This window comes from Zootoca vivipara, chromosome 16 (genome assembly GCF_963506605.1).
Source record: "Zootoca vivipara chromosome 16, rZooViv1.1, whole genome shotgun sequence".
In the NCBI taxonomy this organism is placed as follows: Eukaryota; Metazoa; Chordata; class Lepidosauria; order Squamata; family Lacertidae; genus Zootoca; species Zootoca vivipara.
Genome location: NC_083291.1, coordinates 36,506,526 through 36,529,355, shown reverse-complemented (window position 1 = coordinate 36,529,355; position 22,830 = coordinate 36,506,526). Strand labels below are relative to the sequence as shown.

The 22,830-nt window shown below is 44.9% G+C and overlaps 1 protein-coding gene across 1 annotated transcript; it reads left to right on the top strand.

Annotated features, from left to right (window-relative positions):
• Nucleotides 1-256: 256 nt before the first annotated feature.
• On the top strand, nt 257-21,100 carry WAS (WASP actin nucleation promoting factor). Its single transcript, XM_035140824.2, has 12 exons — nt 257-565; nt 2,720-2,860; nt 5,927-6,013; nt 6,987-7,083; nt 8,117-8,155; nt 10,581-10,631; nt 13,998-14,175; nt 14,649-14,691; nt 16,118-16,271; nt 17,372-17,760; nt 19,496-19,601; nt 20,103-21,100. Exons 1-12 carry the CDS (start codon nt 452-454, stop codon nt 20,153-20,155), a joined length of 1,452 nt encoding a protein of 483 aa, XP_034996715.2. The 5' UTR covers nt 257-451; the 3' UTR covers nt 20,156-21,100.
• The last annotated feature ends 1,730 nt before the right edge of the window (nt 21,101-22,830 follow it).

Sequence of the window (22,830 nt, the reverse complement as noted above, 5' to 3'; positions counted from 1 at the left end):
TGGGTATCTTTGGGCAGGCCCTCTCAAGAGGTTCAAGGAGACCCAGGCCACCTCCTGCTCTTGAGGGCCATAGCCATAGTGATAATAAAAAAGGAACAGGAAAACAAGGCACTGAAAGAGAAAAAGAAGGAAATCGTTTGATTTTTTTAAATTATCATTTAGTAAACTCTTCTCTAGTCTTTTGCTGGGCCAATGCACTAATGCGCAGCTCTTGGGCGAATTCGTTTTGTCACGTTTTGCTCCGATGCACGTATCTGGGCTTCCGGGGCCCTCCTCTGACTGGCCCTGCGGCTGGGCCTTGGCAGCCAGATGGGGAACCCAGCTAAGTGTGTGTGCATGCGTGTGACCCGGTGGTTTCTGAGCTTCCTGTTGAAAAGCCCTTGCAACACGGAAGTTTGCTCTGGGTGCGATCGGAGCGCACAGAGCCCCGAGGCATCTTGACAGGGCCAGGATGAGCCGGAGGTCCAAGCCAGCAGCCCGGACACAGCAGGAGAACATGTCCTCCTCCCTCCTTGAGGACCACGAGAACCAGCAGGTCTTTGAACTGTTGGGCAGAAAGTGCACGGTAATCCTGTTATCATTTCACAGGGGCGGGAAGGGCCTTGGAAGCCGAAGCCAGAACTTCCTGAGAGTCGAGGGGAGGGGGGAGCCTGCCACAAGGATGGCAGGTGGTTGTGAACGGGGATTTAACGGCCGCATTGGGGGGGGATTCAAGTGGTACAATGCAGAGGACCCCTGAGTTTGGTTCGGAGCAGGCGGCCTGGGGCCAGTCCCTCTCAACTTGACTTCCCTGTCTGCATTGGCTTGAGCATAAATGAGAAAACGCTAGAAAATTATGACAAACAGAGAGCAGATAAGAAGTGGAGTGGTGGGTGTTAGAGGAGGGGGTACGGTAGTACCTCTGGGGGGGAGACGCCATCATCCCACGAATGCCCACTTCACAGTTTCAGTCTGTGGAACCAGCTCTGTTCCAGGTGCCACGTAATACTAATTCCGTATTTGTAAGAAATCGGTATTTTCGTGTGGCAGCACCCACACTTCGGAACTCCCTGCCTATTGATGCACACTTAAATTGGTAAGTGACTAGCATTGTTTTGGAAATAAGAAGATGCCCCAGTCGGGGTGGTTTAAAACCAGCAGGTGGCAATGCTCTAGGGTTGGGTTGCTCAACGAAAGCCTGATTTCTCTTTCACCTTCCGTGTAGAAGAAACTGGAGGTATCGCTATGAAGCAATCACTTGATTTGTCAAGTGAGAATGCTGCAGGTCGTTGTTTGCAGGCTGCCTTGTCTGCAGGAAATGGGGGAAGAAAAGCACTTCCTCCAGAGGCCCAGTGTGGTGGTTTGGGGAGTGATGACATCCAGACAGTCCCAGCATACAGTCATAAGCACTTTCAGAATTGACCCTTTCACCTGGTTCAAAAATACTGGACCAAAATGTGAAAGGGAATATCCTTAGTCACAAACAGGTATGTGGCCTGTAGTGACAAGATACCATATCACTTAATTTGAGATATACAGCATACAACACACTCCTCCTAGCCACTCCAAGCCAGGGGGGGAGAGGCGTGATTTCTGCTGCTCCCTGGGCCAGCACCCTTGGCAGAGAACAACCTTCAAGGTACTGTATGTCCCTGGATGGTGTCTGTCCGTGATAAACGGTGGAGCTTGGAAAAAAATCCCAGTTTGGAAAAAGAATGCAAGGATTTATGGGGAAGCTGGACAGAAAAATCCTCACAGAAACACAGGCTTTGTGGCAAATCTCGCTTGAAAACTTTTCAGAGGCTGTTGGAAAAGATCTGGACTACGTTGGACTAAAAGGATTGGAACTTTGATTAGAATGGCAGCAATTATCGATATTCAGAACCCTCAGAATTTGAAGCATGAGGAAGCAAAAATTTTATAATTTGGCATAATATTTGGTTTCATAGATATATATTTGTATAATTTGGAATAATTGGTTTGATATGATTGATTTGTAAGTGAAAATCTAATCAAAATTGATTTAAAAAACAACAACAAGGTATGTCCCTGGATGAGGCTGATGGGAAGTGGAGTCCCAATGAAAGGTTCACGGGCGTGGGCAGGTGGGGGCAGCTGTCCCCCCCTGAATCCTAAAAAATCTTTGAAAATCATTAAAAATACTCAATTAACTGAGGTTCTGCCCCCCCCCAACGCCTGCCCCCTGTAACATCCTCTTTGGGGGGAGGGATTTCTACCCATAATCTCACCCCAAAAAAGCTCAGCAGTGTTTGCCGTCCCAAAAAAAATCCTGCCTCTGCCTCTGTTAACAGGCTCCCATTTCATGGCTCCTCCATGGTTTGAATCCCGTTGAGACCTGCCCTTATATTGAAACAGGGGTCCTGGCCTCCTTGATTCCAAAATATAATACTTCCACAAAACACAACTTGGATCCTGGGAGAAGTTAATTTTAATAAGTTACTGGAATGACAATTGGTTACCTCCTTCTCCCACTCCTTCTCAAAGACCTATAACTGCACCGTGCCCTAAATCTTCTCCTGATTCCCCCCCCCCCGGCCTATGCTTCTCCATCTTTGGGTAGGAAATTATAAGATAAGATAAGATATCTTTATTGTCATTGTCCCCTTGCGGGAACAACGAAATTACTCAAATTGCAGGAGGTGTGAGATTCTTACAGTGCCTGGGCATGGCATCCTTGGCACAGGTAGATCATTAACATGCATTTGTTTTTCCCCACTAGACCATGGTCACAACTGTGGCCCAACTCTTCCTGGCCTTGCCTCAAGGCAGCAGAAGCTGGTCCAAGCAAGGCTGTGGGGTCCTGTGCTTCGTGAAGGATAACCCCAGACGTTCCTACTTCATGCGCTTCTATGATTTGAAGGTACCAATTCCCTGGCTCCATTGTGACCTTGCCCTTCATCCGATCCCCCTTCCAGGTGTGGGCACCTGGACCTCATTCATGAGAATAAAATGATGTCAAGTCCGCAGAGCCTCTCCTCTTCCCGGAGGGAGAGGTGTTGTAAGCGGGAACCGCTGCCCGCGCTCGCAGGGGGCGTAACTGAGTCCTGTGCCCGCATCATGCCCACCAGTCAGCCGATATGGCTGGGTAGGGGCATGGTTTAGCCGTATGTGAATAACTGCGGGCACACAGACTCTCCCTTCTTGTTCCTGGCTTCCTCGGCTCACCTGCCCTCCCTCCTTTTAGGTTTTTGCTTCATTTCTTGACCTTGCTATGGACTTCGGTTGGTCACCTTGGTTGTCTAAGGGGCCTGGTAGGAATTTTTTTTCCACTTGGCAGATTAGCACCAGCCACTTGGTTTTTCGCCAACCTCGTAGCAAATCGTCACAACTTCGTAGGGTTTGGTGGTTAGGCGTTGGAAAATGCATTGTGTGTCAGAGGGGAGGTTGTGGCCATCACCTACCCCTCCCCTTGAAGGGTATTCTGTTAAAGGAATCCGTCAGTCGTGGTTCCTGTCTGGTGCCAAGCTTCCAGTTTTTATTATTATTAAAGGTTTTATTGGTTTACAAATATATGTGCAATGTCTCTCATAACATTTTTACAAATCAATTTCATTTGTTGAGACATTGGGAAGAAAAGGGGAAGAGAGGTAGATGGGGGGAGGGTGGGTGGGTGGGGTCGGGTGACGATGTTTCTATTTTGATTAATATGTGTGGGGTTTTTTTGTCAGCGTCGCTTGTGTAGGTTCTCTGCTTTTCTCTTGTGTTCCTTTGATGATGAGAGATGTTGGGGTTGGCCTAGGACAGGGGTGGCCAACTCCCAAGAGACTGCGATCTACTTGCAGAGTTAAAAACTGGCAGTGATCTACCCCCTTTTTGGTTAAAGTTGTTGAGGTTTTTCTGGGAAGGAAAACCCTGTTTTGGGGGGTTCCGGGTAAAAGTTATAGAGCTTTTTTGGGGGGAAACAAAACTTATAGAGCTTCTTTGGGGGAGCCAGTGATCTACCAGTGATCTACCACAGACATCCAGTGATCTACCAGTAGATCATGATCTACCTGTTGGACACGCCTGGCCTAGGATATGGTTGTTCCTTTGTGGTTGGCTGTGGTGGTCTTTGTTTTGTGTGTGAGGGGGATGGGTGAGTGTTTTGGATCAGGTTAGCCATACTGATTTGTATGCTGTTGGTGGATTTTTGTCATTGTCTTGTTGGGCTTTGTATGTGATAAAGGGGAACCATCTTCATCTATTTATCAGTTTCAACTTATTGGTTAATTTTTCTAGTAAGGCTGTTTCCAATACTGTTTGGTACCATTGGTCCATGTTTACTTCTGACAGGTCTTTCCACTGTCTGGTTATGGTGTTTCTGGTTATGAGTGGGTTATGAGTTCTTTGTGATGCAGGTGGGCATTATTGTCTTGGGAGATGTTTAGCAAGGCCAATTCTCCCATGTTTGCTGGGTTATTTTACATATTTCTCTTATGGTTGTTGATTTGCATCAACAAGCCACCTTCTCTTTGGTATTGTCAAGTTCTGTTTAAAAAGACTCCCCCTACAGGTTGTTAAGGAAGGGACCCAGGTGACACTGTGGGTTAAACCACTGAGCCTAGGGCTTGCTGATCAGAAGGTCGGCGGTTCGAATCCCTGCGACGGGGTGAGCTCCCGTTGCTCGGTCCCAGCTCCTGCCAACCTAGCAGTTCGAAAGCACACCAAAAAGTGCAAGTAGATAAATAGGAACCGCTACAGCGGGAAGGTAAACAGCGTTTTCGTGTGCTGCTCTGGTACGCCAGAAGCGGCTTAGTAATGCTGGCCACATGACCTGGAAGCTGTAGGCCGGCTCCCTCGGCCAATAATGCGAGATGAGCGCGCAACCCCAGAGTCGGTCACGACTAGACCTAATGGTCAGGGGTCCCTTTACCCGTTACCTTACAGGTTGTTAACCCTTGTGTGACTCCCTGCAGAGCAGGCAGGAGTCAAGTATAGTCTGTTCGATCCAATGCCTACCGTAAGCGAGGCATCCCCAAACTGCGGCCCTCCAGATGTTTTGGCCTACAACTCCCATGATCCCTAGCTAACAGGACCAGTGGTCAGGGATGATGGGAATTGTAGTCCAAAAAAATCTGGAGGGCCGACGTTTGGAGATGCCTGGCCTAAGCCAATACCACTCACATCCTGTAACCAATAAAGTTATGGCCTTTTTTTAAGCCCATTAACCTAAAATACTTGTGTCCATGTGTCTTATTTTATCTCCAAGTGGAGGCAGGGCCTTGACTCACAACAAATGCTACTGAGGAAAGGTTTAGCCACAAGCCCAGGTCTGAATGGTACAGGCACAGGAGTGAAAGAAGACTAGGGGAGACATTTGATTCAGTTTTTATTTAAAGGCCAACCTACTGTACCTAATTCACACCTTCTGGAACAAGACACCAAACAAACTATAGCTAGCCTTCCAAATTCACACCTTCAGGTGAAACTCGGAAAATTAGAATATTGTCCAAAAGTGCATTTATTTCAGTAATGCCACTTATTGTTTTTATTTTTATTTTTACAAATGCTTTCATTTGGAAATCCACAGTAATAAAACAAATAGTTACAATAATACAAAAATTAACAAAAATTAACATCACTATTACATTTCATTAATTACATTCCATTTATAATTGACCCGTCTAATGACAAATAATTACAATTACAAAAAATAAAGGCTTGACATATCTTGCTTTGCATGTCATGCATCTATCTCATATATTGGTTTCACCTTTTAAGTTGCGTTACTGAAATAAATGCACTTTTCGATGATATTCTAATTTTCCGAGTTTCACCTGTATTTGAATTTGTCAATGCAGTTCTCCAGCCCAGTAATGTATACAAAAATGCACATACTGGGGTAAAGGAGGCATAAAAATGTATATATTGGTGGAAATTATGTACAAAAATGCATCATATTAAGGGGAATTGCTTTCTCTGTCCCTTCTCTGCTCCTTTGTTACAGGATAGGAAGATGACCTGGGAGCAAGAATTGTGCAGCCAGCTGGTCTACTTGGCTCCCACCTCTTATTTCCACACCTTTTCAGGAGATGTGAGTATTGACTCATAGAATCATAGAATTGCAGAGTTGGAAGGGACCCTGAGGGTCATCCAGTCCAACCCCCTGGCAAGGCAGGACTCTCAACTAGATCATATATGACAGGTGGCCATCCAATCTCTGTTTAAAAGCCTCCAAGGAAGGAGAAGACCACCACCTTCTCATGGGAGTCTGTTCCACCATCCAACTGCTCTTACTGCCAGAAAGTTCCTCCTGATGTTTAGTCAGAATCTCCTTTCTTGTAATTTGAGGCCATTGGCTCAGGTCCTAACCTCTGGAGCAGGAGAAAGCAAGCTTGCTCCATGTGGCATCTCTTTAGATAATTGAAAATGTGGGTATGTGAAGATGTGCATATACAGTATGTGTAGGCAGTGTTTTTTTTCTTAAAAAAATGTTTAGGGGTACTCTCATTTTGACTCAAGAAAATAACCATTTTATAGTTCAAATCGGGGGAAATAAATACAGTAAATGGACAAAAGTACAAAGAGTCACAAAATGTTTAGGGGGATGTGTACCCCTGCGTACCCCCATAAAAAGCACTGTGTGTAGGATTCGTAAAATGTCCTGTGACTCTGCTGGAGGGAAAGGCCAGAGGCTGCAGAGAAGAAGCACAAGCACATCAGAAAAAATAAAGCAGTCATTTTTATTCACACATTCTACTGTGTTGTGTGCAAGAAAATCTAGCATGTGGAGATGAAAGCGTTTCCCGCTTTGTTGCTTTTCATTAAAGTCACAATACAATTTCAAATGTACATCTCTTGTTGTTGTTTTTTAACTAAGCCTTCGAAATATAAAAGTTATTCAATTATATTTTAACAGATAAATAAATGTAAACTTGGGGAAACTCCAGCTCCCTTTTTCGGATGTGTGACAGTTTTGTTGAAGGAGCTGGAGTCATATAGAGTTGTTCCCATGGGAATGGCCATGGTCCCATACCCCAGAGGTTTTGACTTGGGATTGCTTTCAGGAGTGCAACGTGGGGCTCAACTTTGCCGATGAGAATGAGGCATACAACTTTCAACAAATGGTGGAAGAGAAGATTCAGAAGAGGAACCAGAGAATGGGTAGGTGCCATGCCTCTTTCAAAATGGCGGCTGTAAGAAAATATTCCTGCAGGGTTTGCAACTCGGGGGCAAATCATACACTACAAACAAATGGAGAAAAAGTGGCTGCTTTTTCTGATGCAAAGCGGTTTGGGGAGGGGCGCTTCTTTGAGCAACAAGTGGTGGCTTAGCCCTTTCCCTGCCAGCCATTTTCCCATGCTAAATTGACACCTCACCCCCCATAAAATTACATGTAAAACAGCAATAAACATTCAGATAAATGTTTCTGAATATGTTAACAAAGTTGTGTCAGTGTGTATATACCAAGAGGGATGCCAACTTTTTATAGGATTTGGTAGCAGGAGCAGCAGGGACAAGGGTGAAGAAGAGAGAATGTAGGCTGGTGTACGACTGAGGTAAACAGGTGGGGGACGTGAATAAGAGACATGCTGGCATGCAGCGTTTAGGTGTTTCATCCCCTGAACTCTAGTCTAGACATGGCATGCAAACTTGTTGCCCCAACCATGAGGGCTAGGAATAGAAACTCAGTGAATTTCTCAATAATTCAACATTTTCACAAACTACCAAATTCCACCCACGTGGAGCTGAAGAGTGGGCATCCCTCTCTCTCTATATATATACACAGTGGTACCTCAGTTTACGAACTTAATCTGTTCCGGAAGTTCGTTCTTAAACTGAAACCGTTCTTAAACCGAGGCGCGCTTTCCCTAATGAGTCCTCCCGCCACCGGTGCCCTTCCACTGTTCGGATTCTGTTCGTAGACCGAGGTAAAGTTCTCAAACCGGGACACTATTTCCGGTTTTGCGGAGTTTGCAAACTGAATCGTTCTTAAACTGGACTGTTCTTAAACCGAGGTACCCCCCCTCTGCGCGCGCGCACACACACACACACACACACACATGAGTGAGAGGCTCCTTCAGCACAATGAACCCCTCTGCTGATTCCATCTAGGAGGGGCCAGATTCTTCCAGGTACCCCTGAAGCATGGCAGAACCCTTTGTCTCCTCTTTATAAACCTCTTCCTGTTTTATAGATAGACAGCCGCCGCCACCGCCACCTCCAGTCAATGAAGGTATGTATCTGCCCTGCCCACATAGGTAAAGGTAAAGGGACCCCTGACCATTAGGTCCAGTCGTGACCGACTCTGAGGTTGCGGCACTCATCTCGCATTATTGGCCGAGGGAGCCGGCATACAGCTTCCAGGTCATGTGGCCAGCATGACAAAGCCGCTTCTGGCGAACCAGAGCAGCACACGGAAACGCCGTTTACCTTCCCGCTGTAGCGGTTCCTATTTATCTACTTGCATTTTGACGTGCTTTCGAACTGCTAGGTTGGCAGGAGCTGGGACCGAGCAACGGGAGCTCACCCCGTCACAGGGATTCGAACCGCCGACCTTCTGATCAGCAAGCCCTAGGCTCAGTGGTTTAACCCACAGCGCCACCTGGGTCCCGCCCTGCCCACATATCCCTATAGAGTGGTACCTCTACTTACGAATTTAATGCGTTCCAAACGCACATTTGTAAGTAGAAAAAATTTGTAAGTCGAATCCCATAGTAATGCATTGGGAGAAAAAATTCGTAAGTAGAAAAAATCCTATCTAAAAATTCGTAAGTAGAAAAAATCCTATCTAAACCGCATCCAAGATGGCGGATGGAGCTCCATTTGTAAGTAGAAACATTCGTACGTAGAGTTATTCGTAAGTAGAGGTACCACTGTACTATTTTGTGTATGGTCGGAGCAGGGGCAATGGTGCTTTTTCTGTAAAGGACTACATTCCTTTCAGAATAATCTGTCAGTGGGTGCATGCCAGCTGTGGGTGGGGGTCCAAAACCAGAGCCAGAAGCAGACACATCCACCTCCTTTCTCATTCTCTATCTCTTTCTACCGCACACTTTTCTCCCTCTCTTTATCATACCTCCTTTTCTCTCCCCGCTATTTCCCCCCCCCTGCCCTGTAGGTTGCCAGAGGAGGGGGTAGATTTCTCTTACCAGAAGCCTCACTTATCACTTACAGGGAGCTTTTAAAATAAGACTGGGGGCCACAAGTTACTCGCACCTGAGGTGAACTATTAATGCAGGGGAAGAGCCCTTGATAATCATAATTTGTCAGTAAACTGTGCTGGTTGAGGGCTCCCCCTAGTTGCCAGAGAGGAGTGGGAAAGTATTGCTGTAAAGTAGTGGTGGCGAACCTATGACACGCATGCCAGACGTGACACGCAGAGCCCTCACTGCTGGCACGCGCCCCCATCGGCCCATTCGCGCTGTTGTTGTTGTTGTTGTTTGCCCCATTTGTTCTCCTCATGCTACAGCTTGTCCTGTCCCCATTGTGTCCACTGTTAAAACCCGGATCTTTTTTTTTTGTTTTTTGTTGCTGGTAGCCAGAGATTGGTTTTTAAACCCTTTCTGTGCTGTTTTTTTCTGGCACTTTGGCAGACAATGATTGGGTGTAACAACATTAATTTTTTAACCCGTTCTGTGCTGGGGTTTTTGGCACTTTGGCAGACTATGTCGGTGCTGCGTGTTAGTTCCAGCGAAGGTATTATTCGTCATTTATTTCTGTTCTCTTCCCCCCCCCCCAAAAAGCACAGCAGCTTTGGGGCACCCCCCCAAAAAAAAGCAAAGCAACTTTTGCACACACCCCAAAAAACCTCCAAAACTTTGGTCAGCAGCTCCCCCCCAAAAGCTCAACAACTCTGAGCACTTTGTGATAAATAAGGGGCTTTTGGTTTGGTTAAATAATTAGTTTTTGGTTTATTAAATACAGTTATATATTACAATTATACATTTTTGTTATTTAAACTATAAATATCGCAAAATTATGGGTTTTTTCTCGAAGTGACACGCCACCCGAGTAATGCTCGGTTTTTTGGCGAATTTTGACACACCAAGATCAAAAGGTTGCCCATCACTGCTGTAAATACAACTGAATCCTGAATTATTGCTTTAGAGTTGCGTTGCCATATTTCAAAAAGCGAAAATCTGGACAGAATAGCTTTGCATCTAGACATTTGCATTTTGGCTTGGACATTGTTACCGACTGCCGTATTCCAGCTATGGCATTCCGGACGTGTGGCAACCCTACTTTAGAGCCTGTGGAGAGCAGTGCTGTCTTCAAGAAGTTATCAGCAGCTCCTGCAGGGAATTCTCCTGGGGCTGTCGATGGTGAGCTATCAGATTGGAAACACAAGCGGGAGTGAAAAATTGCCAAAATCCACATGCTTGTCTGAGGTGAGGAAAGGAAATCTACAAATGCTGCCTAAATAATGACAGTATTTTTCTGCATTGTTTTGGTGTTTCCTTTTCATTGAAATAATCAGGTAATTCTATACAGTAATTCCATCAGTTTTGTCCATAGCCAAGAGCAAGACCAACAATGTAGGTTTTATCACAAGCTGAACTGCAGCAGAATAGAAACGGTGCTGATTGTGACAAACACAGGACAGGATGGAAATTGCAGCCTCTTTACATCCTGATCACTAATCTTTTTGCATCTGTTAGACAGAAGACCAACTCTCCCCCAGCCGCCATCTCCTGGGATTGACTCAAATGGTAAGCAGCTTGCAGAAACTCTGTTTGCGTGCTATTTGTTCATTTATTTAATGTGTACAGTGGTACCTCTACTTATGAATAACTCTACTTACTAATGTTTCTACTTACGAACAGAGCTCCGTCCGCCATCTTGGATGCGGTTTAGATAGGATTTTTTCTACTTGCGAATTTTTAGATAGGGTTGCTTCTACTTACGATTTTTTTCTCCCAATGCATTCCTATGGGATTCGACTTACAATTTTTTTTGACTTACAAATGTGTGTTCGGAACGCATTTAATTCGTAAGTAGAGGTACCACTGTACTCACATTACACATCCACTCACATCCACAACTTCAAGTTTGCAGGTCAGCTAACAAATGCAGCATGAAAACAGAGAATACAGAAATAAAATCTGAAACTTTCAGTAACAGAAACATCCCAAATGAACCATGGCAAAAGAGCTCTCAGTACAAGAGCCATAAAAAACAATTTACCGGAACTCCTTTTTTAAAAACTTCCAAAAGATATATAAGATGCTCTTTTATAATAGAGGCAACATCCTCTGCTGGGCCACTGTGAAGTTTCACTACTCTCTGCAACCATGAAATAAACAACTATTTGACTTTTAGAAGACATCTGAAGGCAGCCCTGTGTTGGGAAATTTTAAAATGTCTGAAGTTTTACCATTTTTTATATATGCTGTCAGCTGCCCAGAGTAGCTGGGGAAACCCAGCTGGATAAGCGGGGTATAAATAATAAAACTATTACAGGTATTATTATTACCCTGTTTCTCTTAAAATAAGACATACCCATAAAAGAAGCCGTAGCAGGATTTCTAAGCATTTGTGCAATATTAGCCACACCCCAAAAATAAGACATAGTGATAGGCGCAGTTCTGGAGGCCCCCAAGGAAGAGGCTAGGCTGGACATGTAATTAAAAAATAAGACATCCCCTGAAAATAAGCCACCGTGGTTGTTTTTTTTTTTGAGGAAAAATAAAAATAAGACGGTGTCTTATTTTTGGAGAGACACGGTATTATTATTAACCAGTTGTTGGTTTGCAGGTGGCAGTAGTGCATTGGATTTAAAACTAAAATGTCACCAATCATTGCTAAAGCAGTATTACTTCAATGGAAGTAATAGTACCACTGTATTCTGCTCTGGTCAGACCTCACCTGGAGTACTGTGTCCAGTTCTGGGCACCACAGTTCAAGAAGGATACTGACAAGCTGGAACGTGTCCAGAAGAGGGCAACCAAAATGGTCAAAGGCTTGGAAACAATGCCTTATGAGGAACGGCTTAGGGAGCTGGGTATGTTTAGCCTGGAGAAGAGAAGGTTAAGGGGTGATATGATGTTGTTGTTGTTTAGTCGTTTAGTCATGTCCGACTCTTCGCGACCCCATGGACCATAGCACGCCAGGCACTCCTGTCTTCCACTGCCTCCCGCAGTTTGGTCAAACTCATGTTCGTAGCTTCGAGAACACTGTCCAACCATCTCATCCTCTGTCGTCCCCTTCTCCTTGTGCCCTCAATCTTTCCCAACATCAGGGTCTTTTCCAGGGAGTCTTCTCTTCTCATGAGGTGGCCAAAGTATTGGAGCCTCAGCCTCACGATCTGTCCTTCCAGTGAGCACTCAGGGCTGATTTCCTTCAGAATGGAGAGGTTTGATCTTCTTGCAGTCCATGGGACTCTCAAGAGTCTTCTCCAGCACCATAATTCAAAAGCATCAATTCTTTGGCGATCAGCCTTCTTTATGATCCAGCTCTCACTTCCATACATCACTACTGGGAAAACCATAGCTTTAACTATACGGACCTTTGTTGGCAAGGTGATGTCTCTGCTTTTTAAGACGCTGTCTAGGTTTGTCATTGCTTTTCTCCCAAGAAGCAGGCGTCTTTTAATTTTGTGACTGCTGTCACCATCTGCAGTGATCAAGGAGCCCAAGAAAGTAAAATCTCTCACTGCCTCCATTTCTTCCCCTTCTATTTGGGACCAGTGGTCATGATCTTGGTTTTTTTGATGTTGAGCTTCAGACCATATTTTGCGCTCTCCTCTTTCACCCTCATTAAAAGGTTCTTTAATTCCTCCGCACTTTCTGCCATCAAGGTTGTGTCATCTGCATATCTGAGGTTGTTGATATTTCTTCGGCTTCGGATTCCTCTAATCCAGCCTTTCGCATGATGGATTCTGCATATAAGTTAAATAAGCAGGGAGACAATATACAACCTTGTTGTATTCCTTTCCCAATTTTGAACCAATCAGTTGTTCCATATCCAGTTCTAACTGTAGCTTTTTGTCCCACATAAATATTTCTCAGGAGACAGATGAGGTGATCAGGCACTCCCATTTCTTTAAGAACTTGCCATAGTTTACTGTGGTCAACACAGTCAAATGCTTTTGCGTAGTCAATGAAGCAGAAGTAGACGTTTTTCTGGAACTCTCTAGCTTTCTCCATAATCCAGCATATGTTTGCTATTTGGTCTCTGGTTCCTCTGCCCCTTCGAAATCCAGCTTGCACTTCCGGGAGTTCTCAGTCCACATACTGGTGATATGATAGCCATGTTCAAATATATAAAAGGATGTCATATATAAAAGGATGTCATATAGAGGAGGGTGAAAGGTTGTTTTCTGCTGCTCCAGAGAAGCGGACACGGAGCAATGGATTCAAACTACAAGAAAGAAGATTCCACCTAAACATTAGGAAGAACTTCCTGGCAGTAAGAGCTGTTCGACAGTGGAATTTCCTGCCAAGAAGTGTGGTGGAGTCTCCTTCTTTGGAGGTCTTTAAGTGGAGGCTTGACAGCCATCTGTCAGGAATGCTTTGATGGTGTTTCCTGCTTGGCAGGGGGTTGGACTGGATGGCCCTTGTGGTCTCTTCCAACTCTATGATTCTATGATCCTTACCGGACACCCCTGTCCATGGTGCTGTACCACTTGCTGAAGAGTAGTAGCTCTCCATCACATCCTTGGGCTTATGGGAGCCCACCCACTATGCTTTTTTAGGTGACCAAGATAAAATAAGGCAGAATTTTCTTCTTTAGCTGCTTGTTCCAATACCAGCAGCTCCATATACTGTCATTATGTTGGTCTAGGGAGGAGAGGATGGTCTTGGTCAGACCTTTTGTGTATGCCCCCCTTTTGATTGCAGAGAGCAGTCTTCAGCACTCACAGCAGGGCAATATTTATCCAGCTCATTAGCTGAAAATGTTCCCAGTGACTTAGGTAAAATAAGCACACACATACAGTCAAACAATGCTAGAGAATAAAGAGATGAAACATAGAAAGGAAAACTGTGTATGAGATGGCAGGCAACACAGGAAGTGTTCTAGAGGGAGGTCTGATTGACAGGTGTTTGCTTTCTCACCCCATCTTATGTTCCCCAAAGGACGTGGCATGCAGCCAAACTCTCCTCCAGCATCTCTGCCTCTGGCAACTGTTGACATCCAGAATCCAGACATCACATTTTCCCGCTACCGTGGACTTCCTGTTCCTACAGCAGTGGAGAAAAAGAAGGGGAAGAAGAAGATTTCTAAGGCTGACATAGGTGCTCCAAGCGGGTTCAAGTGAGTGCTTGCAGAAGTTATGCAGACCTCTCAAAGACTGGGATCTGGGGAGAGTAAGGACATCTTCAGATTTCAAACAGCATAACAGAAAGGATTCCTTGACTTCAGTTTCTTTTTCTGAAGTTTTTGTATCAGCCTTTCTTTGTTTTGCCCTTGGTGTAGCTTGAAACTCTTGTTTCTTTACTTGTATATGGGAATTTTCTGTGAAACACAGCTAGAGAACCACGTCCGTAGCATAGTGTGTGTAACCCTAACCCACAGCAGAGGACTGCCATGCTGTGCTTCTCAAATACGCAGGTGCTGCCTCATATGGAAACGTGGTGGAAACATAACTAGGATGCAAGCTAGTCACAATAGGCTGCCGATAGAAGGAGGAGACGGGGAGGCAGGTGAAGAGGTTCAGAAGCCTTCATGTGGACTCATTGCGATGCAAGGCCTTCTCTCATTGAATGTCTTCTGTGATTCCTTTCCAGGCATATCCAGCACATTGGATGGGATCCCAACAGTGGATTTGACGTACGTAGCCACGGTGATTCATCAATAAATAGACTTGAAAGAGAGAGTCTCAGTGGGGGGGGGGGAATTATCCTGAAGTCACACATGCATGTGAGATGAGACTTTTGAGTTACTGAAGTCCAGCAAACTCTGTGTTTATACATAGAATAATCGAATTGTAGAGTTGGAAGGGACCCTGCAATGCATGAACTGCTTGTTTACATCATACCTGACTGAAAACATGAGGCCCTTTCTCTCAAGGTTTGCTTGTATATTCTAGTTATAAGGTGTTGTCAGACCTAGTTGCTGTGCCAAAAAGTTTAGACGGAAGCCAAGAGGAAGCAATGATGTTATTTAGTTTAGGAAGAGCAGGAGATCTCCTAGTTACTCTTTCCATTGAACAGCTTTGTATGGCTAGTCTTCTTCCTACATTTGGCTGGAGTTGGGTGATAAGGCACAACCTAAATAGCTACAGGAAGGTTAGGGGACCCTCCAGTTGTTGCTGGAGTCTAACTCCCTTCAGCCCTAGCCAGCAGGGCCAGTGGTCAGAAGTACAGTGGTACCTTGAGTTACAAACGCCTCAGGTTACAAACGCTTCAGGTTACAAACCCTGCTAACCTGGAAGAGTTACCTCGAGTTGATAACTTTGCCCCAGGATGAGAATGGAAATCATGTGCCGGCGGCGCAGCAGCAGCAAGAGGCCCCATTAGCAAAAGCATGCCTCTAGTTAAGAACAAGGGGACCCAGGTGGCGCTGTGGTTAAACCACTTAGCCTAGGGCTTGCTGATCAGAAGGTCGGCGGTTTGAATCCCTGTGACGGGGTGAGCTCCCGTTGCTTGGTCCCAGCTCCTGCCAACCTAGCAGTTCGAAAGCACGTCAAAATGCAATTAGATAAATAGGAACCGCTACAGCGGGAAGGTAGACGGCGTTTCCATGTGCTGCTCTGGTTTGCCAGAAGCGGCTTTGTCATGCTGGCCACATGACTTGGAAGCTATACGCCGGCCAATAATGTGAGATGAGCGCGCAACCCCAGAGTCGGTCACGACTGGACCTAATGGTCAGGGGTCCTTTACCTAGTTAAGAACAGTTTAAGGTTAAGAACGGACCTCTGGAACGAATTAAGTTCGTAACTAGAGGTACCACTGTAATGCTTAAAGATAGTTGAAGTCTTAAGATTGATTTGACTATGAAGAAGGTTTAAGGTGATGGTAATCTGATCCCCCAGTGGAGGTTAGGACTGTATAATCGTTTTAACTGCACCAGTTACCTCATTCTATGCCAGAAGCCAGGTTGTAACCCGATGACCATCATGACATGAGCATGAGTTATCCCTGTTCATTTGCATTGGCTCAAGAAGATGGGCACTGAACAGACTTGGCAACACATCCCCCCCTCTCTCTCTTCTCTCTCTCTCTCACACACACGTTTGTCTGTGTTTTTATTTCAGGTGAATAATTTAGATCCCGATTTGAAGACATTCTTCTCCCAGGCGGGAATCAGTGAGGCTCAACTGACCGATGTTGAGACTTCAAAGATTATCTATGACTTCATTGAAGGCCAAGGGGGGCTGGAGGCTGTGAAGGAAGAGCTGAGACGACAGGGTGAGCTGCTGGAATGGGAGGGTCTCCAACCTCAGGTATCATTGGCCGCCTCTCTGAGACTGGACCAGTGAATGGCTCCAGATCCTGGTCTCTAACTTAATACTACACCGACTATTAGAAGGCCTATCCATGCTGAACGTTTGGTTTGAGCTTGGATGTACTGTACTGAGTAATAATTTCTGGAGCGGTAGCCATGTTAGTCTGTTGCAGTAAGAACAACAAAGATCCTTGTGTCACCTTGGGTTACCGATTTATGGTGGCATAAATGTTTGTGGAGTAGTAGAGTCCACTTATGAGATGTGTGAATTGCAGTCCACAATTGGCATTGGCATGCAGGGGTGTGTCTATGTGTATACATTTACCTTTCACCATTGAGTGGTGGAATTTTGGACTGTGTGTTCATCGGTATGCTGATGACCTTCTCCTCTATCTCTCCTTTTCATCTTCAGCAGGTGTGGGGGGTGCATGTTCTGAATCAGTGTCTGGGTGCAATTATGGACTGAATGAAGGCCAATAATGGGAAACTCAATCCAGACAAGACGGAGCTATTGTTAGTGGGTGGCTCTTCTGACTGGATGACTGCATGTTCTTGATGGGGCTGCAGTCTCTCTGAATGAAGACGTCTGTAGTTTTGTGATTAGTTTTGTGATTTGGATCTTTTTCTGCCATGTGAGGCACAGGGGGCCACAGTTGCCTGGAGTGCTTTCTACCAGTATACCACTATCTGCCAGGGGTAACCTAGCTTTCGTAAGCTATGCTCTAGAGCAGGCATGCCCAAACTTCGGCCCTCCAGATGTTTTGGACTACAATTCCCATCATCCCTGACCACTGGTCCTGTTAGCTAGGGATCATGGGAGTTGTAGGCCTAAACATCTGGAGGGCCGCAGGTTGGGCATGCCTGCTCTAGAGCTATGCTCTGGTAACCTCCCAGCAAATGGTATTCAGAGAGAGGCAATAATCTTTCTTGTTCTTACTGACCGAAATGTGATCTCCACAATAAGCCATCTATCAAAATATTTTGGCTAGTTCTAAAATGCATGGATAGTTCTCTACTAAAGCTGTCCAGTGGGATTTTAGGGTTGACATTTGTCTCATTTCAGGTCCAAGTCACCCTCCACCCCCACCCCCAAATCGTTCTGGCCCTGGACATAGCCGAAGTGGTCCTCTACCACCCATCCCTCCTGTACCAAACAGGGGAGCTGTCCCTTCACCTCCACAGCCCTCTCGAGGACAGCCCAGCCCTCAGTGGGGACCTCCTCCGCCAGTCTCTCGGCCTGGAGCAGCTCGTCCCCCACCACCCCCAGCTGGGTCAGCCCCACCGCCACCCCCGCCACCCCCGCCACCCCCGCCACCCCCTCCTTCATTCCAAAGTCCTTCCCCATGTCCCCCTCCCCCTCTTCCCTCTGGAGGGCTTAGCTCACCTGCTGTTGCTTCCCCGGGACGTGGTGCATTACTGGATCAGATACGCCAAGGAATACAACTCAATAAGGTAAGACACGGTGGAGAGCATCAGAGGATGGTTTGTGCTTAGTGTGTTAAGTAGGATTTCTCATATATGATTTCCTTGGTTGGCTTGGCTAGAGAATTACTAAAGAACCAGATGTGGCAGGAGGATAGCAAAGTTATGGCAATGTGTGATAATGGAGGAAAGAAATACGATATCAGACTTACTGTTCTCATTAGATTAAGGCCTAGTTCTCCAGTTCTCTACCACTTCAGACTGCAGGTGGGGAATCACATGATGGAATACTCTCCAATGGGGTGGGGGACACAACTTCTCCTATATATTGGAGAGGGTTCCAACTTGTTGGTACATATGTACACATGTGGTGGGAATGCCTCTGTGCATCAACATTCTGGGTGGGGTGATGTTTAAGGAAATTAACTCTATCATTGAACAATGGGCTCAACCTGCCTTGCAGTCATCACTGTTAAACCTATATATAGGTTTAGATTTAGAATTGAAACACAAAGGATTGTTGGGTCATTTACTGGAAGCAGCAAGGACCATCATAGCTTGCAACTAAGGATTTTCATGGAGTGATATTTGACAGGTGGTATTAGAGAGTATAGCAGACTGCTGCTTTAGAAAAATTTAGAAGTTTAGAGAAAGAAAACTTTAGAAAAGTTTAGGGTTGCCCCTGGCCAGAAATAGAAGGCCCCTTTTGAAACAATTAACTTTGCTAGTGCAGTAGAACACGGTTGCCAACTGCCATCAGCAAATGTTTCCTTTTGGACATTATATTTTTTGCTACGTTTTGATATTTTTATGCACCTAAAAGGAAGGAAAAGAGAAATGGACTAATATACATATTTTTAAGAAGTGCTGCTGTGCTAAATTCTGAGACAACGTGTTTTCATTTTGCTAGGCACCTATTTTTCACTTTTTTGCCTTAATTGTTTTTATGCTTATGTACACATATATGTACATAAGGGACACGGGTGGCGCTGTGGGTTAAACCACAGAGCCTAGGGCTTGTCGGCGGTTTGAATCCCCGCGACGGGGTGAGCTCCTGTTGCTCAGTCCCAGCTCCTGCCAACCTAGCAGTTTGAAAGCACATCAAAGTAGGTACCGCTACAGCGGGAAGGTAAATGGCGTTTCCGTGTGCTGCTCTGGTTTGCCAGAAGTGGCTTTGTCATGCTGGGCACATGACCTGGAAGCTGTACGCCGGCTCCCTCGGCCAATAATGCGAGATGAGCGCCGCCACCCCAGAGTTGGTCACGACTGGACCTAATGGTCAGGGGTCCCTTTACCCTTTACCTTACACATATATGTAATATTGTGATGGCATTATACTCTCTATCTCTTTGTTTTTGCTTTGTTTTACCCTTTTAAACATCTCAGTAGAAAATTTCAGGCAGATAAAACTAAAAATAAATATTTCCTACTAGCATGACAGGGAGAAAACTAGGCCAGAACCCTTCTCTCTATTACCTAGAATTTTATGTGGAAGGAAGCGTTCTCTCTGGAAGAACACTCAGTGATGTAAGCCCCCCTGTATTTAAAGTGGTATAGCCCAGACATGCTTGATTGCATTTGTGCGAACTAGTCTTAAATATTTGCCTGTTATCACTGTCCACTGCATTGTGACAGTTGTATCTGTTTTGAGGAGGAGCAGAGTGAACAAAGACAGCTTTGTGTGGTTGAAAGTTTCATGCGGGTTCTAAGGGCTGTCAACATTAGAAGGCCTAATGACACCACTTGCAATCCTTTTACCTTTTAGACACCTGATGTGCCGGAACCGCCATCACCCGCACAAAACTCTGAAGGCCTGGTAGGAGCTCTTATGCATGTGATGCAGAAGAGAAGTAAGGTCATTCATTCCTCAGGTGAATTTTGTTGCATCTGATACATCTCATCTTTGAACGGTGTCCTTACAAACAAAAACTTATCAAGCTGTCTCAAGTTTTGTGCTTTACTGGAAAGGACAAAGCTAAGATCGGAGACAGAGCCAGTGGCATTTTGCAAGGGGTGAAATCTTGATTCCTGCACTGGCATTGTATCTAGTGTTGAACAGGTAAATGCAAAGGGTTCTGTCCAATGCCACTGCTACTCAGAGGAGAACCATTGAAATCAATAGAGATTACTAACTTTAGTCCACTCATTTATTATTATTTTTTAAAATGGGTCTACTCTGAGTAGGACTAGCACTGAATACAACTCCAAGAGAGAAGGGTAGGCTCAAATAACTTGTAAGTATGGGGTGGTGGTTTGGGTGACATGGGATGACCATTCATTCCTGTATGGAAAAAGAGGTGTAGCTACACTTTAGAAGTGCCATTCGGGAATGCCTCCTCTCACATTGTTGCTTTGTTCTATTGTACCCACAGATGACGATGAAGACAATGGTGATGATGAAGACGATGATGAGTGGGATGACTGAGTCCAGAAGGATGCCTGGCACAAAGCCCGGTCCTTCTGACAATCTGTTGTGGTCTGAATTGCTGTGGGCGTTTAATCAGACTGCTACTCTGTTATGGTCCCCCTCACAATCTGTGCAGAAATCCAGCTCTGCTTTAGCCTCTGCGTGACAGGTCATTATTTTCCCATTCCTCCACTCCAGCATCACTTAGGCTAAAGAATAATTCCCACTTTCTTCCCTCACCTGTGCACCTGCATGCCTTTGACAGTCTTAGAAAGTTAGGCTGTAATCCTCCCTCTTTCAAACCTTCGGTCTTGACAATACCACTTCTAATCTCCTCTAGCTTTCTAAGAGCCATATTATCTTTCATCCAGCCCCTTCATCATCCTTTCTTTCTCCTAGATGTATAATCTAGTGTGTCTTTAAGAAGTGGTTCCCCCTTTGAGGCCAATGTGCAGGTATGAAGATTATAGGAATGTAAGCAAAACCTCTGTCTTATAAAATAACCAGTGCATTCTTAACATACATAAAAACCCTAGTTGTCTGAATTATTTGCATGCCTTTTGGAGGAATGTTTTCCCTTGCTTTAGCCTTACCTTTGGGTAGGGGTGGTCAGGATGCAGTCTCCAAACTTTAAGACAAGTATACTGTACCTATTTACTTTCAAATTTGGTTGTTTTGATCATAGCTGTCAAGTTCTCCCTTTTTAAAGGGAAATTCCCTTATGCTGAATAGGCTTCTTCGCGAGAAAAGGGAACACTTGACAGCTATGGTTTTGATTGCAGTGCGATAGAGGGGACACAAATCCAGATTTGACTTCAATGAATCCTTATTCTTTTATTTACAGTATTATAGATATATATACTGGAAACTAAAGTATTTTCAGTGGCTTAGATCCTAATTTGCTATTCTCTCCGCACAAGGGGGAGTGATTTCTGCCAAATGGTCTGCAATGCCCCACATCATATCTTATATCATTCTCAGTGCTCCCCCACTGGGATGGACACAGAAGGTTGTGAAAGAAAGGGGAGCTAGGACAGTCCAGTTCCATGAACTCCGTTCTATTATGGGGAAGGAAAATTGGCTTGGATCTTAATGTGCTTGTTGAACAGAACAAAACGAAAACAAAAAATGTCTGGAAGACCACAAATAAATAGCTTATGCCACTTACCTTTGAATGGAATTAATATTGTAGTAACTAGAGACTTTTCAAGTGAGTAGCTCTACACAGGAAATCCTAGCTTTACCTTTGGTATTTTGACATTGTGCAGAAGAAACTGGGCAGCTTGGAGAACAGACACAGGATCCTTTTCTTTGAGGGTGCCTTCCGGAGGCCACGGATTCAAGCACATACCAGAACTTTTAAGTTTGCATAATTAAAGTGGATTAAACAGCTCTGTCACCCTAGTCCAACAAATCCACTTGGGGGAAAAAATCAGTCTTTTTGTGGTTCAGAAAGTGATAGTGAAATGCATAGAAACGTGTGGGATGAACATATGACTAATGGACAGACGTAAAAACATTCTGTAAACAAATCCAGAGCACAATGTTTAATGGCAGAATGGTTCACTGCCAGGCATTTGCATGCAGGCCCTGGGCAATCATGAGACCAAGATGGGAGAAGTCAGATTTTTAGAAATGCCCGAAGAGATGGGAAAGAATTGGGAAATCAAACTGCAATGTTTCGCAAGCCTGTTGTGCTTGCAAGACAAGGCATAAACAGTCATTGAACACAGTGGCACTTAGATGTGAGGAAACCTGCATGGGATTGCATTGCAGATGGTTGAGCAACTGTGGCTTCTTCCCACACCCCAAATGGCCAAGGACTGGATTCTCTAGATTCTTAGGTGTGATGTACCTACTAGATCCTGCCAACATCTCCTGACCTGAAGCTGCCGAAGGGATCAATAACCATGGTTTCTATAAATCCTCTTTTTAGGTAGAATAGTGTTCTCTATAGGAAATGGCTTCATCCTTCATTTGTGACGAGGCAGTAGTATTCCAGCAGAAAGCCAGTGATGTGTATTAAGTAAGTAAATAGGAGCATTGCTGTATTACTTAGGAGCATGGCCATTGCCTGGACTCGGCACCCTATGACCCGGATTCATTTATATATATATAAATATATGTATTGGGAGTGTGGATTAAAATGCACAAGTTGCTAGGTGGCAAAAAATAAGTAATGCTGCCCTTTCCCACTTTCTGCCCCAACCAGAGAAAACCTTGTGTCTGGCTGATAGGCAAGGGCAGAAATGAGGCACATTTTACCCTCTGTATTTTACCTATGGTGAAGATGCAGGAATTCCATAGAAGTCAGTTTGATTGGGAAGTTGCAGAACCTTTTTTTTTAAAAAAATGTTTATATAAAATAAGCCCTTAGTTAGATGAGCAGGTGTGTGTGGTGTGTGTTGCTGTGCTCTGTTCAGGGAGGTAAGGAGGAAGAACATGGCACTAATTCCTAAGTGGTCATTCTGTCTTCTTCTTCCTCCTCTTTCGCGATCACTTATAGCAGAGTACAGTAAGATTGTCTTCCATAAACACGGTTTTAACAATGAGTCCATAAGTGACTGTGGAGGCCAGTTCTGGATCCACACGTCCTTCCACAGTGGGGACATACCGTAGGTTTCTGGGAGGGAGTTGATCACGGTGTGGATTTGCCAAACGTGCCTTCCTCTTAGCACGTTTCTCCCTTTCAT